The 16,558-nt window shown below is 37.4% G+C and overlaps 1 protein-coding gene across 1 annotated transcript in view; it reads right to left on the bottom strand.

Moving 5' to 3' along the window:
- The window catches only part of LOC139753527 (glutamate receptor ionotropic, delta-1-like), a 175,725-nt gene that overhangs the window by 66,891 nt on the left and 92,276 nt on the right, over positions 1–16,558 (bottom strand). The window contains exon 10 of the mRNA XM_071670174.1: positions 7,929–8,005. Coding sequence (XP_071526275.1) covers positions 7,929–8,005 — 77 coding nt within the window. The remainder of the gene's footprint in view (positions 1–7,928; positions 8,006–16,558) is intronic.

Raw genomic sequence — 16,558 nt, 5'->3', positions numbered from 1 at the left:
ACATTTCTCGGACATGAGTGATTTCGTCGAAAACCATGCTGAAAATAGTTTATCAAGTAGTGGCCCTCTAAATATTTTAGAATTCTATCTTGAATGTTTTCCAAAGTTTTCCCAATACAGATATTAAGCTAATAACACGATGATTTCCGGGCAGTGACCTTTCTTGAAACTCGGTGTTACATTGGCAAGTTTTCATTCTTCCGGAACGTCTTCTGTTGCAAATGACTTCTCGAAGAGGGAAGTCAACGGTGTAACTATCTCATTTCTCGCCTTTTTTATTGTTCTCGGATGAAATGTATCAGGGTCTGCAGTTTTACTCATATTCATTGCTTTTATTTCTGAAAGTACGTCTTTGACTTTTTATGTCACATTGTTGAAGAACGTTCCCCTATCTTATCAATTCGAGACATTGGTTATGACTTCGATCGTAAATACAAATAGAAAAAAATGATCTAACGTTTTTGCCATAGCTTCCTTGTCTTGAACCAAGTCATCTTTTCCCGTAATTGATGAACTATTGACTGGGATTATGATGAGTCTTTTCCTTCTTACATAAGTATGAAACTCCGTATGGTTTCTTTTGTTATTCTCAGCATTGTACCCTTCATATTCACATTTGCTTTGTCGTATAAATCATTTAATTTTTTAAACGAATTTACATAAGTTACTTTGTCATGTCGGTTATTGGACTGTTTGAGCTTCTTATGAGCTGCTTTCTCCGACAACAGGCACTTATTCATTTCATCGTTCTACCACCTCGGTTTCGTTTTGAGAATAGACCGTCTACTACGCACTAGCACGTAAGTTCTTGCTACTATGAAGATTTTTCTAATGCCTTTCTAAGCTGCGTTCGTGTCATTTTCATTGACCATATCATCCCAGGTAGAGCGAAGTTCATCAAAATTTGCACATTGAAATTCGAGTATATTTTTTGCGACTGTCATGTTATCAATATTACATGCAAAGTTGAACGCAACCTTTGAAATATTTTGTCGATGATCGCTTGTGCCAAACTTTTCTCCATCTTCAATATCATATAAGTGATCATGTACGAGATCCTCATTTGCAGTTTGAGCTAAATCTAATATATTCTCATCGCCAGTAGGTTTTTCGACTAATTCGGTGATGGGACTATCAAGCAAATTTACGTGGCCTCCACTAGCGGAACTACTGGGAAGGGATTCTCCTCATTTAGATACGGGTATGTTACAGTTTCCAACTATGGTAGAACCTGGTTCATTACTGATAATAAAATCTTTCGTCTACCTCTGGCGCTCTGGTGTCTGTGTGGGAGAGGAGGAAGGGGGTATAAACTGGTCCCCCTGTTATCTTTTTTATGTAGCTTATCTCAGATTTTTTTTCAAAATGATGTCGACATTCGCTTGAACAGTTTTCATTACGGGATTCAAATGAGCTTTAAGAAAGAGCAGGACATCACCGCCTACTTTGTTTCTCCTATCGCTGCTAGATAGTGCAGCCTGGAATTAAGTATTCGGCCAGGAAGTCTCTATTGCTGACATCTAGCTAAGATTACAAAAAGGTAATCTTATTATAATTTCCTTTTAACGATGCAGCCGCTAACTCTGACATTATTTCGTATACTCCGAGCGTTAACATAGAATATTTCTAGACGCAACTGAGACCTATTTGGAAAGGTACTTACGGAGGGAAATGGATCTGCTCCACAAAGGCAGTTTTTTTTTTTTAACCCAAACTCACTTCAGAATGTTCTGGTGCATATGTAGCAATTGTTAAACAAGTACCAGGACATTCTGAAGTAAGTAAGGATGCTTAATCCCTCTCTCCCTTATGTATATGGTCTCCCAAAACTTCACAAGGGCGGACGTCCCCTCAGACATAAGTTATGTAATGTAAATACTTAGCAAAAATCTTAGCAATGTTCAAGGAAAATTCTTTTCATCCCATGTTAGTAACAGCTTAGATTTTGTAAATAAAGTTAGGAACATTAATTTGCCTGATCATAAACTTAGTAATTTTGATGTAATTCCCTTTTCGTTAAAGTAACCATTAATGAAACCATTAAGGAAATTGCCTGATCTGCCCATAAAAACCTTCATTGACTTAGTTGAGCTTTGTGTATCTGATAATGTTTTTCAAGATGATGAAGGTAATCTTTATAGACAGTAATTTGGTCTTGCCATGGGAAACCCTCTTAGTCCAATTCTTAGTGATTTATTTATGGAATATTCTAAGACTGAAATTCTCACTTCAATCAATAATCATCCGAAAGTCTGGTTTAAATACATGGATAATGTGTGGTCCTTGTGGCCATCCATCCAAGATTGTGATGTTTTCTTTAATGACTTAACTAACATCCACCCACCATCAGATTCAAGATTAAATGGGAAAAAGAAGCAAACTGCCGTTTCTTGATGTGTTGATAAATAGAGAATCTGATCATTTGTCCTTCAAGATCTACAGGAAGGCCACCAACTCTGAGAGTTATATTCATTATATCTCAGTACATGATTCTTTTATAAGAATTTCAGTAGTTATGTGTATGTTATTAAGAGCACTACGGATTAGCGAGCCCATAAGCCTGGGAAACGAATGTAGTCATAAAGGACGTATCTTTAGGCTGTTATATTATCCCAGCTGGTTTGTGAACAAAGTTTACTGGAAAGCTAAAACGACATTTTATGCTTCTTGTAACAAAAATCTAAGACATGTTCTAAAAAACAGTGTTTGTTATGTTGCCTTCCAGCACAATAATACCATCAGTACGACCGTAATAGATAGTATGCCAGATCATGCAACAATTGCCAGTGTTTACGCCGTCAAGTGCAAGGCATGTAAAGATAGATATATAATCCAGACCGGAAAGAACTATAAAGGATAGGTATTATTGGTACCGTCGTGCAATAAGTAAGGATGACCAAAAAAATGCGATCGCTAAACATTGTCATGAAAATGATGACCACAGATCTTGAAAATCCAATCATTCTATACCGCTCTCCTGATCATACCACACACAACATCATTGAGTCTATCTTGATTGCAAATACTAAGAACTTTAATTTGTCCCCAGGCATTTTCAAAGCCCATCCCAGCATTAACCAAATAATTATGGGAAAACAACGAAAACATGAAAAAAGTTGTTCAAAACACCCAGCTACCCAGATCAACGCCGGCCACGTGACCCCCATTACTCACTCTCCCTTACAACGGTTACTGCCAGACAAAGCGGACAGTGGTTGGTCTGTACTGATTGGTGTTGGGATTTCAATAACTTTGATAAGTACTGGCACCTGATGAGGTGAATTGTTTGCAAGAAACATGTCGTGCCACATGTATAGAAAAATTACATGTTAAATACAATTGTATGAACTCCTACTGGGGTAAGGAATGGAATATTCTTAGGGAAGCAATGATGGCATATGCAAAAGATGCATGTAGCATAAGAAAGGTCGTCCCCTTCTATATCAATTTTCAAATCATTGAAGAGAAGAAGGAGCCAGGCCGGGAGTACTAATCCTCCTCAAAGGCTCAGGCTTGGGTGTCAAAATGTGTGTGGATGTAGGAAGATAGAAGATATAGGGAGTATGATTGAGGAAAGAAACTTGGATATTCTGGCTCTGAGTGAAACCAAGCTTAAGGGTAAAGGTGGAGAATGTTTTAGATATATCCCTGGAGAAAAGTCACAGGTTCGTGAGAAGACAAGAACTAAGGAAGGTGTAGCACCGCTGCTGAAGTGTGAGTTGTGGGAGTGTGTGAAAGAGTGTAAAGATATGTGCTGTGAACTGGTGTGTGCAGAAATGAAAGTGGATGGTGAGAGATTGGTGATTACTAGTGCTTATGCACCTGGCCATGAGAAGAAAGATCATGAAAGTCAATTGTTTTTGGAACAGCTGAGTGAGCGTGTTAGCAGTTTTTGTGCAAAAGATTGGTACTAGTCATGGATGTCTTAAATGCCAAGGTGATTAAAATGGCATATGAGGGTATAATTGAGGGATCTCGGGTGCCAGTAAAGTGTATGGAAATGAGTGAAAGCTTGTGGAGTTCTGTGCTGGAAATGAATTGGTGAGTGGGAATACCTGGATTAAAAGAGACATACACAAGTATACGTACGTAATAGGAAAGATGGTCATTGGGCACATTAAATACTAATATACAGGCGGGTAAATGGGAAACTTTCGGATGGTTTGGTCACATGGAGAGAATTACCGAGGAAAGATTGACAAAGAGCATATATGTGTCAGAAGTGGAGGGAACGAGGAGAAGTGGGAGACCAAAGTGGAGGTGGAAAGATGGAGTGAAAAAGATTTTGAGTGATCGGGACCTGAACATGCAGGAGGGTGAAAGGCGTGCAAGGAATAGAGTGAATTAGAACGATGTGGTATACCGAAGTCGACGTGCTGTCAATGGATTGAACCAGGACATGTGAAGCGTCTGGGGTAGACCATGGAAAGTTCTGTGAGGCCTGGATGCGGAAAGGGAGCTGTGGTTTCGGTGCATTATACATGACAGCTAGAGACTGAGTGTGAACGAATGTGGCCTTTGTTGTCCTTTCCTAGCGCTACGTCGCTCACATGCGAGGGGAAGGGGTTGTTATTTCATGTGTGGCGGGGTGCGACGGGAATGAATAAAGGCAGACAGTATGAATTATATACATGTGTATATATGTATATGTCTGTGTGTATATATATGTGTATACGTTGAGATGTATAGGTATGAATATGTGCGTGTGTGGACGTGTATGTATATACATGTGTATGTGAGTGGGTTGGGCCATTCTTTCGTCTGTTTCCTTGCGCTACCTCGCTAACGAGGGAGACAGCGACAAAGTATAATATAAAACATATATATATATATATATATATATATATATATATATATATATATATATATATATATATATATATATTCCTATGAGTCCACAAGGAAAATGAAACACGATAAGTTCCCAAGTGCACTTTGATGTGTAATAATCACATCATCAGGGGAGACAAGAGAGAAATATAACAGTCAGTTGATATACATCGAAGAAACGAACCTAGGACGCCATTTGGTAAACATGCGATTGTCCAAGACAGAGAACGATCGTTCATAAACTTATCATTTTACAAATTTCATCGAAAATAAAGTTATCTAATTTGTATAGACCATCACTAATGTCAAAATTATAATTCTTTGTGTATTTAATGATAGAAGATTCAATGATATTTCTCGTGGTAATAAAGTTAGAGTTAATAACTGAGATGGCATTACTCTAGTCAATACAATGATCAGTAGTTTTTAACGTGATTAAACAAGCCATTTGATTCTTGTCCCGTTCTTATAACATATTTATGTTGCTTAAGTTTAACAGAGAGATCCTTACCAGTCTGTCCAACATAGAATATATCACAATTTCCACATGGCACTTTATAGCTGCACCCAGGGGAATTTTCTGGTGAATTCCTGATTAAGATATTCTTTATAGTATCATTGTTGCTAAAGGCAACATTTACATTAAAGGATTTAAGCAGCATGGGAAGTAAAGTGAAATTATTATCAAAAGAAAGAACTAAAAGATTCTTGGTGTCAATGGGAGGTTCGGGATCAACTCTATAAAATGATTTCTTTGCTAACTTAAGGGATTTATCAATGAAAGATCTAGGGTACTTTAACTTAGATCCAATAGAATATATCTTCTCAAACTCATCATCAGACTTTGAAACAGGTAAATGAATATCATCCAAGACATCACATAAATATTCTAAAAGGTCATCAACTAGAACTTTTGTGAAAAGTAAGGAAACATCAAAGCTAACTAGTTTGAAATCAAAATTAGCATTGTATGCTCATATATCCATTATCACTCATCTTAACATAGAGTTAAATTATCATCATTTCAATCTATGTTCCTTACGGAATACGTATTTGCACTCCAGAGTTTATTGATGATGAGTTTGAGAAGATATATTCTATTGGATCTTAGTTAAAGTACCCTAGATCTTTTTTTTCCTTTCTTTAATTTTCCAAAAGAAGGAACACAGAGTGGACCGGGTGAGGATATTCCCTCAAAGGCCCAGTCCTCTGTTCTTAACGCTACCTCTCTAACGAGGGAAATGGCGAAGAGTATGAAATATGTACATATATATATATATATATATATATATATATATATATATATATATATATATATATATATATATATATATGGGAGTGGATCTGGCAGCGGATGGAACCATGGAAGCGGAAGTGGATCATAGGGTGGGGGAGGAGGCGAAAATCCTGGGAGCCTTGAAGAATGTGTGGAAGTCGAGAACATTATCTCGGAAAGCAAAAATGGGTATGTTTGAAGGAATAGTGGTTCCAACAATGCTGTATGGCTGCGAGGCGTGGGCTATGGATAGAGTTGTGCGCAGGAGGATGGATGTACTGGAAATGAGATGTTTGAGGACAATGTGTGGTGTGAGGTGGTTTGATCGAGTAAGTAACGTAAGGGTAAGAGAGATGTGTGGAAATAAAAAGAGCGTGGTTGAGAGAGCAGAAGAGGGTGTTTTGAAATGGTTTGGGTACATGGAGAGAATGAGTGAGGAAAGATTGACCAAGAGGATATATGTGTCGGAGGTGGAGGGAACGAGGAGAAGTGAGAGACCAAATTGGAGGTGGAAAGATGGAGTGAAAAAGATTTTGTGTGATCGGGGCCTGAACATGCAGGAGGGTGAAAGGAGGGCGAGGAATAGAGTGAATTGGATCGATGTGGTATACCGGGGTTGACGTGCTGTCAGTGGATTGAATCAGGGCATGTGAAGCGTCTTGGGTAAACCATGGAGAGCTGTGTAGGTATGTATATTTGCGTGTGTGGACGTATGTATATACATGTGTATGGGGGTGGGTTGGGCCACTTCTTTCGTCTGTTTCCTTGCGGTACCTCGCAAACGCGGGAGACAGCGACAAAGCAAAAAAATATATATATATATATATATATATATATATATATATATATATATATATATATATATATATATATATATATATATATATATTGGAAAGGATCACAATTTTGCGCGTGATCAAGATATTCCTATGACTCCACGAGGAAAATGAAACACGAAAATTTCCCAAGTGCACTTTCGTGTAATAATCACATCATCAGGGGAGACACAAGAGAGGAATATAACAGTCAGTTGATATACATCGAAGAGACGAAGCTAAGACGCCATTTGTTAAACATGTGATTGTCCAAAACATGTTTTGGATATATATATATATATATATATATATATATATATATATATATATATATATATATATATATATATATATATATATATATATACACACACTAGCAAAGTTTCAAACGCAAATACCAATAACGATAATGTAGCCGTGACCCAGACAACTGATTTCCAATGTCTTCGTAAATCGCAAAGGAAAATTCGGTTGATGTACAGAATTGTGCATAAATATTCATAAATGTACAGTGTATTCTTTGAACACAAAATGAACTGCTATCATATGATATCAGGGATAAAGCCATCATTATAGCAGTTTCATAAACGTGGTTAAACTCGGAGTATAGACTTTATTTAGGAAATTTTCAATTTCTAGAGAGAATTTGTTCACAAAAGATCTTTTGCAAAACTCATGTGAGAATTCAGGTGAGAATCATATTTGGTGCAGCTAATGTTAGCAAGTTAGACATCAACTCATACTTCTCTTGACAGTGATATTACCGTCAAAGATGGAAGTATATTGTTTTTGGCGACATAAATAGACCCTCCAGTAAGAGGAGGATGATGACAAAATGCTGTATGACGAAATGAATTACCATGTGAAAGATATAGAAATTCTCAAGGATGAATTTATAACAACAGGTGACCAAGAGAGATGTAGACATAATTACTTGACTGAAGATTTTTCTCTAGACCAATCAATTAATGAACCGACTAAAGGCCTACATATATCCTCGTACTTACTTTCACCAGCAACAGAGACTTGATCAACCCATGTGAGGCAGGTGAGGCTCTGACAAATAGCGACCAAAGTACAAGATCTGAAATTCATGACAACATACACGATCCCAGATCACGGGCCAGTAAATTATGAAACACTAAAGTATAGAATTAACAATACTAACTGGAGAAAACTGCTTGATATCAAAACATTAGAAATGTGAAGCATATCCGAAAACCAATGCCTTCTCATGGAGAAGAGCTAACATAAACTGAAGATTGACCTGAATAAATGGGAGTTAGAAGAACTAGTTCATCAAAAGAGAACATTTCTTTTTATTAGATTTATGTTTCTGAAAAAAATGATAATCGCGAACATCAAATGGAAATATAAATGTAACACGGTTATATGATAAATAAACTTCACGCATTTAAAAAGAATTACCATGAATTTTAAAAACAATCTTAAGGTAGTCTTCAAATACATAAGACAAAGAATGAGGATAAAACATACAGACGGACCACTGATAACTGAACAAGGTAAAGTAACTGATGAAAACAAGGAAATGCAAAGGAATACAAAGCAAGTCAAACAGCAAGAGACTACTAAGTCCATACGAGGATTTTTGTGATTGTGGAAGATATTAGGAACTCTAAGATTACCGTGATAAAATTCAGGAGATACATAGGTATACATAATTGAAAGAGAACGAGCTGCAAATTGTCACTGTGGTGAACGAGGCGCACATAATGTAAATCGTGGACTTCAAGCGAAATATTTTCCGTAAGTTGAGGGAAAAGTACTTCGCGTGAAATTCGACAAATAAGATCAAGATTATAGAAGCCTTGACAATTTTGAACACTCGTGTTGGATCACCTCTTAACCATCTCTTCTCTAATCAAAATAGATAAAGGCCGATGAATCTGCTCTCGTATTTTTCTTTATCACGTCCAGGGAATCATCATGATACTTCGACACAACACTCTCTTCATGCTGTTTATGTCTTGTCTTGAGGTGAGGTGACTAAAAATGAGCACAGTGTTTACGATGGGGACAAACTAATGCACTGTACAGAGCAACAATTTTTCTGGAGGTAAACTAGAAAATCCTATCAATGAATCCAAGAATTTAGTTCGCTCTTTTCCCTGCTTCTGTGCATTGCTTGCCTGGTCTTAGATCACCAGATATTATTCAACAGAACTCATGCTGCAGGTAGCCTTTTCGCATTTGATACCGATATTTAAAACTGTTCATCTGTTGATATTGAAATTCATTTACCACCTGAAAGTTCTGACGATCAGTTTGTCTATGTTAGTTTAATTAAAGCTGTAGACTTTCAAGTTCATTTATTGATTTACTTCCAATCTTTGCATTATATGCGAATGTTTATATCTCGCAATGCAGCTCATTATCAATATCATTAAGATATATAAGAAAGTGGCACTCCACTTATTACGTCTAACTGTTCTGAGACTTGACCATTGATTACAACTCTTGGTTTACGGCCAGTTAACCTATTTCTTATCTACCGAATTGGAAGCCCTTCAGTACCATGTGACTTAATTTTGGTTGGTAACTTTTGATGCAGAACCTTCTCGAATGCTTATTGAAAATCTAGATAGATAACATTAGCTGCTTTACTTTCGTCATACTTGCTGTATGTATCATAAAAGACGTCACACAGATTTGTCTGACGTGAGCGATTTCGTCAAAAAAACATGCGAGAATGGTTTTTTAAGTGGTAGTCCTCTCAGTGGTTCACAATTCTAAATCGAATAATGGTTCCCATAATTTTTCCAAGTATAGACGTTAAGCTAATAGGACGATAGCTTCCGGGCAGTGACTTATTACCTGTTTTGAATATTATGGTACACTGGCGAACTTCCATTCATCTAGAACTTACCCGTTGCAAATGACTTATTGAAGAAGGCAGTGAAGGGCTTAACTATCTCATTTTTCGCCTCTTTCATTCTTTGGATAAAATCTATCTCCCTTCCGTTCATTACTGATTGTGTCTTCATCTTTTATGTCAACATGTTGAAGAACGTTCTCCTTCGGGACATCAATTGTGTTGGTTGGTCGCAAATAAAGTCATTTAAGACATCTGTCATGGGTTCCTTATCTTGCACTAAGTACCGTTTTCCGTGATTAATGGATTTATTGAGTATATGATGACTCTTTTGCTTTTGACATTACAGTAAAATTTCTTAGAGTTCCTTTGCAATTTTTTTTTTTTTAGCAATATGCGCTTTATACTGACGTTTGCTTTGTCGTCTAACTCTCTTACTTTCTCTTCTTAGATTTAGAGAACATGCTTTATCATGTTAGTTATCGATTTTTGTCGAGTTCTTATGAGTTATTTTCTTAGACAAAAGGGTCCTTATCATTTCACATTTCTACCACTTTGGTTTCGTTCTAAAAATAGACTGTCTTCTATGGATTGGCATGTATGTGCCCCAAGCGTTTTGAAGGTTCTAATGAATCTTTTCAAAAGTCAGTTCATATAATTTTCATGAAAATGTCATTCCACGTTTGCCTGCCTAAGAGCACTGCAAAGATCATTTAAATGCTTACGTTGAAAATCCTATCTTCTTTCGCGACATTTCTGTTGACCAACATTGCATGCAGTACTGAAGAAGACTTCGAAAGTGATTTGTCGGTTTTCACTTGTACCAAACTTTCCTTCAACTTCAACATTGTTAAAAAGATCGTCATTTTTAGTTACAACTTAACCTGATCATATCTCGTCGCGAGTAGGTATTCCCCGCTTGTCGTAGAAGGCGACTAGAGGAGGCGGGATAAGGGGGCTGGAAAGCACCCTCCTTGTATTTAGATTTCTAAAAGGGGAAACAGAAGAAGGAGTCAAACGGGGGCTGCTCATCCTCCTCGAGGGCTCAGACTGGGTTGTCTAAATGTGTGTGGATGTAACCAAGATGAGAAGAAAGGAGAGATAGGTTGTATGTTTGAGGAAAGGAACCTGGATGTTCTGTGTCTGAGTGAAAAGAAGCTCAAGGGTAAAGGGGAAGAGTGGTTTGAGAATATCCTGGAGTAAAGTCAGGGGTTAGGGTGAGGACAAGAGCAAAGGAAGGAGTAGCACTACTCCTGAAGCAGGAGTTGTGGGAGTATGTGATAGAGTGTAAGAAGGTAAATTCTAGATTGGTGTGGGTAAAACTGAAAGTGGATGGAGAGAGATGGGTGATTATTGGTGCCTATACACTTGGTCATGAAAAGAGGATCATGAGAGGCAAGCGTTTTGGGAGCAGCTGAGTGGGTGTGTTAGCAGCTTTGATGCACGAGACTCAGGTTATAGTAATGGATGATTTGTATGCGAAGGTGAGTACTGTGGCAGTTGAGGGTATAATTGGTGTACATGGGGTGTTCAGTTTTTTTTTTTTGTAAATAGAAATGATGAAGAGCTTGTCGAATTGTGTGCTGAAAAAGGATTGGTGATTAGGAATACCTAGTTTAAAAAGAGAGATATACATAAGTATATATATGTGAGTAGGAGAGATGGTCAAAAGGCGTTATTGGATTACGTATTAATTGACTGGAATGCAAAAGAGAGACTTTTGTATGTAAATGCTCTGAAAGTGATAGCTAGAGGGATTCTGATCACTATCTTGTGGAGGCGAAGGTGAAGATTTGTAGAGATTTCAAAGAAGAGAGAATGTTGGGGAGAATAGAGTGGTAAGAGTAAGCAAGCTTGAAAAGGAGACTTATGCGAGGAAGTACTAGGAGAGATTGAGCGTAGAATGGCAAAAGGTGAGAGCAAATGACGTGAGGGCAGTGGGTGAGGAATGGGATGTATTTAGGGAAGCAGTGATTTCTTGCGCAAAAGATGCCTGTGGTATGAGAAGCGTGGGAGGTGGGCAGATTAGAAAGGGTAGTGAGTGGTGGGGATGAAGAAGTGAGGTTGTTCGTGAAAGAGAAAAGAGAGGCGTTTGGAAGATTTTTGCAGGGAAGTAGTGCAAATGATTGAGAAATGTATAAAAAAAAGTGGCAGGAGGTGAAGAGAAAGGTGCAAGAGGTGAAAAAGAGGGCAAATGAGAGCTGGGGTGAGTAAGTATCATTAAATCTTAGGGAGAATAAGATGTTTTGGAAGAAGGTAAATAACGTGTGTAAGACAAGAGAACAAATGGGAACATCGGCAAAGGGGGCTAACGGGGAGGTAATAACAAGTAGTGATGGAGTGAGTCGGAGATGGAGTGAGTATTTTGAAGGTTTGTTGAATGTGTTTTATGATAGAGTGGCAGATAAAGGGACTTTTGGTCGGGGTGGTGTGCGAAGTGAGAGGATCAGGGAGAATAGTTTGGTAAACAGTGAAGAGGAAGGGAAAGCTTTGCGGAAGATTAAAGCCGGCAATGCGGCGGGGTTGGATGGTATTGCAGTGGAATTTATTTTAAAAAGTTGGTTGCTGTGTTGTTGATTGGTTGGTAGGGATATTCACCGTATTGATGGATCATGGTGAAGTGCCTGAGGATTGGCAGAATGCATGCATAGTGCCACTATACAAAGGCAAAGGGGATAAAGATGAGTGTTCAAATTACAGAGGCTTACGTTTTTGAGTATTCCTGGAAAATCGAGTAAGTAATGAAAGAGTAAGAGGAATGTGTGGTAATAAAAAGTGAGGTTGAGAGCCCAAGAGGATGTATTGAAATGGTTTGGACACATAGAGAGAATGAGTGAGGAAAGATTGACAAAGAGGATATATGTGTCAGAGGTGGAGGGAACGAGGAGAAGTGGGAGACCAAATTGGATGTGGATGGATGGAGTGAAAAAGATTTTGAGCGATCGGGGCCTGAACATACAGGAGGGTGAAAGTCGTGCAAGGATTAGAGTTAATTGGAACGATGTGGTATACCAGGGTCGACGTGCTGTCAATGGATTGAACCAGAACATGTGAAGTGTCTGGGGAAAGGTCTGCGGGGCCTGGATGTGGAAAGGGAGCTGTGGTTTCGGTGTATTACATATGACAGCTAAAGACTGAGTGTGAACGAATGTGGCCATTGTTGTCTTTTCATGGCGCTACCGCGCTTGGGGGGGGGGGGGGGTGTCCTGTGTGGCTGGGTGGCGACGAGAATATATGAAGGCAGCAAGTATGAATGTGCACATGTGGATATATGTCTGTGTATGCAGTGTGTGTGTGTGTGTGTGTGTGTGTGTGTGTGTGTGTGTATGTGTGTGTGTGTGTGTGTGTGTGTGTGTGTATGTATACGAGGGGATGGGCCATTCTTCGTCTGTTTTCTTGCGCTACCTCGGTGACGCGGGAAACAGCGGGAAACTTAAATGTTTTGTGGTTCTGATGAAGGTTATTAAAAGCAATGGAAATTAAAAGTTACGAGGAATTGAAATATTTTGACTAGTTGAACAAATTGACTAGCCTGATAGCTTGATTCCAGGATTTGTGAAGGTCAGACAGCAAATGATATTTCCCATAATGCGAATAATTACCAAATCACTAATGAAAAATAAGGTACGTGAAGAAATCGCAAATGTTACTTTATGTTTATAATGATTTTGACTATTGTTGTTTGAACTACCGCCCAATGAGCCTCACGTTAATTCTAGGCACAACGATGGAAAAAAGGACAAAATTGTGACTTTTTGGAACATTTTGAAATAATTCATAAGCAAAAGGTCGTATCTGACTAATTTTGTGAGAATTTTTCATTTGTTCATGAAAAATTGGTCTCAAAAGTAGCCTGTGATACAATACACTTTGACTTTCAAAGGCATTCGAGACACACAAATGACTGCTATGTAAGTAAATATCACATGGAACAAAGGACAAGCTATGTACATTGATTACAGACTGACTCACCAACAAAAAGCAAAATAATGTTTTGATTGGAGAATCCTCATACTAACTCTACTTGAGTGGTACATCACAAGGATCGGTCTTTGGCTCTCATTCTTTTCATGATATTCAAAAATGATCAAGAATTGTGTCTCTTACCGAAGATCTCCAGATCTTACCTGTCATTGGCGAGGACTTCCAGACTGGTTGGACAATGAAATTTAATGGAGTGAAATGTAATACTTTGCTTATAAGAATACAAAACACGACAATATCAAGAAATCTGATAACCAAAGTAAATGAAAGGTGTTGTTAATAGTGACAGTATGAAGTATACCAAACAGTGTCATGCAACAAGTAAATAAGGAAATTGGATGCTTGATTTCACAGCCAGAAACATCGACTGTAAAACACCTGGATTAAATCTTACCTTTTTCTAATGATTTAGAAAGACAACATCTCGAATATTCAGTCCATTTCTGTTCCCCAAACAACAGGAAAAATAGGACAAAACTGAAAGAAATATAAAGACAGGCGAAGAATCTATTCCATCTCTGAGAAACTTTGCGTGTGAAGAGGGGCGATGAAGACTGAATCGTTTTCTCTTAAGAAGCTAAGGTTCGCTATGAGTTAATGTAAGTTCCCATATTTCTCTTTTTATAAATACGTTAACGTAATTCACAACGATTTATTTGAGAGAAGATATAATGGAATTACTATGACAAGCAGAATAATACTTAAAGCTAAAAGATGTAACACTTGACGTAGCGAAACTTTGCAAAGATTTGCGTTGAATCTTTACAAACATTACTGTCAAGGGTTAAGAATCATTACTGTCAAGCGTTAAGAATCATTACTATCAAGCGGTAAGAATCATTACTGCCAAGCATTAAGAATCATTACTGTCAAGCGTTAAGAATCATTACTGTCAAGCGTTAAGAATCATTACTGTCAAGCGTTAAGAATCATTACTGTCAAGCGCTAAGAATCTTTACTGTCAAGGGTTAAGAATCATTACTGTCAATCGTTAAGAATCATTACTGTCAAGCGTTAAGAATCATTACTGTCAAGCGTTAAGAATCATTACTGTCAAGCGTTAAGAATCATTACTGTCAAGCGTTAAGAATCATTACTGTCAAGCGTTAAGAATCATTACTGTCAAGCGTTAAGAATCATTACTGTCAAGCGTTAAGAATCATTACTGTCAAGCGTTAAGAATCATTACTGTCAAGCGTTAAGAATCATTACTGTCAAGCGTTAAGAATCATTATTGTCTAGCGTTAAGAATCATTACTATCAAGCGTTAAGAATCATTATGTCAAGCGTTAAGAATCATTACTGTCAAGCGTTAAGAATCATTACTGTCAAGCGTTAAGATCATTATTCAAGGGTTAAGAATCTTATGTCAAGCGTTAAGAATCATTACTGTCAAGCGTTAAGAATCATTAGTGTCAAGCGTTAAGAATCATTACTGTCAAGCGTTAAGAATCATTACTGTCAAGCGTTAAGAATCATTACTGTCAAGCGTTAAGAATCATTACTGTCAAGCGTTAAGAATCATTACTGTCAAGCGTTAAGAATCATTACTGTCAAGCGTTAAGAATCATTACTGTCAAGCGTTAAGAATCATTACTGTCAAGCGTTAAGAATCATTACTGTCAAGCGTTAAGAATCATTACTATCAAGCGTTAAGAATCATTACTGTCAAGCGTTAAGAATCATTACTGTCAAGCGTTAAGAATCATTACTGTCAAGCGTTAAGAATCATTACTGTCAAGCGTTAAGAATCATTACTGTCAAGCGTTAAGAATCATTACTATCAAGCGTTAAGAATCATTACTGTCAAGCGTTAAGAATCATTAGCTGTCAAGCGTTAAGAATCATTACTGTCAAGCGTTAAGAATCATTACTGTCAAGCGTTAAGAATCATTACTATCAAGCGTTAAGAATCATTACTGTCAAGCGTTAAGAATCATTACTATCAAGCGTTAAGAATCATTACTGTCAAGCGTTAAGAATCATTACTATCAAGCGTTAAGAATCATTACTGTCAAGCGTTAAGAATCATTAGTGTCAAGCGTTAAGAATCATTAGTGTCAAGCGTTAAGAATCATTACTATCAAGCGTTAAGAATCATTACTGTCAAGCGTTAAGAATCATTTACTATCAAGCGTTAAGAATCATTACTATCAAGCGTTAAGAATCATTAGTGTCAAGCGTTAAGAATCATTAGTGTCAAGCGTTAAGAATCATTACTATCAAGCGTTAAGAATCATTACTGTCAAGCGTTAAGAATCATTACTATCAAGCGTTAAGAATCATTACTATCAAGCGTTAAGAATCATTAGTGTCAAGCGTTAAGAATCATTAGTGTCAAGCGTTAAGAATCATTACTATCAAGCGTTAAGAATCATTACTGTCAAGCGTTAAGAATCATTACTATCAAGCGTTAAGAATCATTACTGTCAAGCGTTAAGAATCATTACTGTCAAGCGTTAAGAATCATTAGTGTCAAGCGTTAAGAATCATTACTGTCAAGCGTTAAGAATCATTACTATCAAGCGTTAAGAATCATTACTATCAAGCGTTAAGAATCATTACTGTCAAGCGTTAAGAATCGCATAGAGAACATTTTCATCAGTTCAGGTATTTAATGGATAAACACTGGAAGATAGAATATTATACATATTAACTTCATTTTGTCATCCTAGACTCATGGAATATATTAATGTGTCGCAGTGAGTGGAATAGTACATTAAGGCCTCATAGAAAGGTTTCCTTTAGTTCTGTCCACTTACAAAATTCCGTCCAAGTTGACTTCATCAATGTGTCATTATTTTCTTCCACTTATTTTCT

This window comes from Panulirus ornatus, chromosome 14, assembly GCF_036320965.1.
Source record: "Panulirus ornatus isolate Po-2019 chromosome 14, ASM3632096v1, whole genome shotgun sequence".
Classification (NCBI taxonomy): Eukaryota; Metazoa; Arthropoda; class Malacostraca; order Decapoda; family Palinuridae; genus Panulirus; species Panulirus ornatus.
This window is presented reverse-complemented; position numbering and strand designations above follow the sequence as displayed.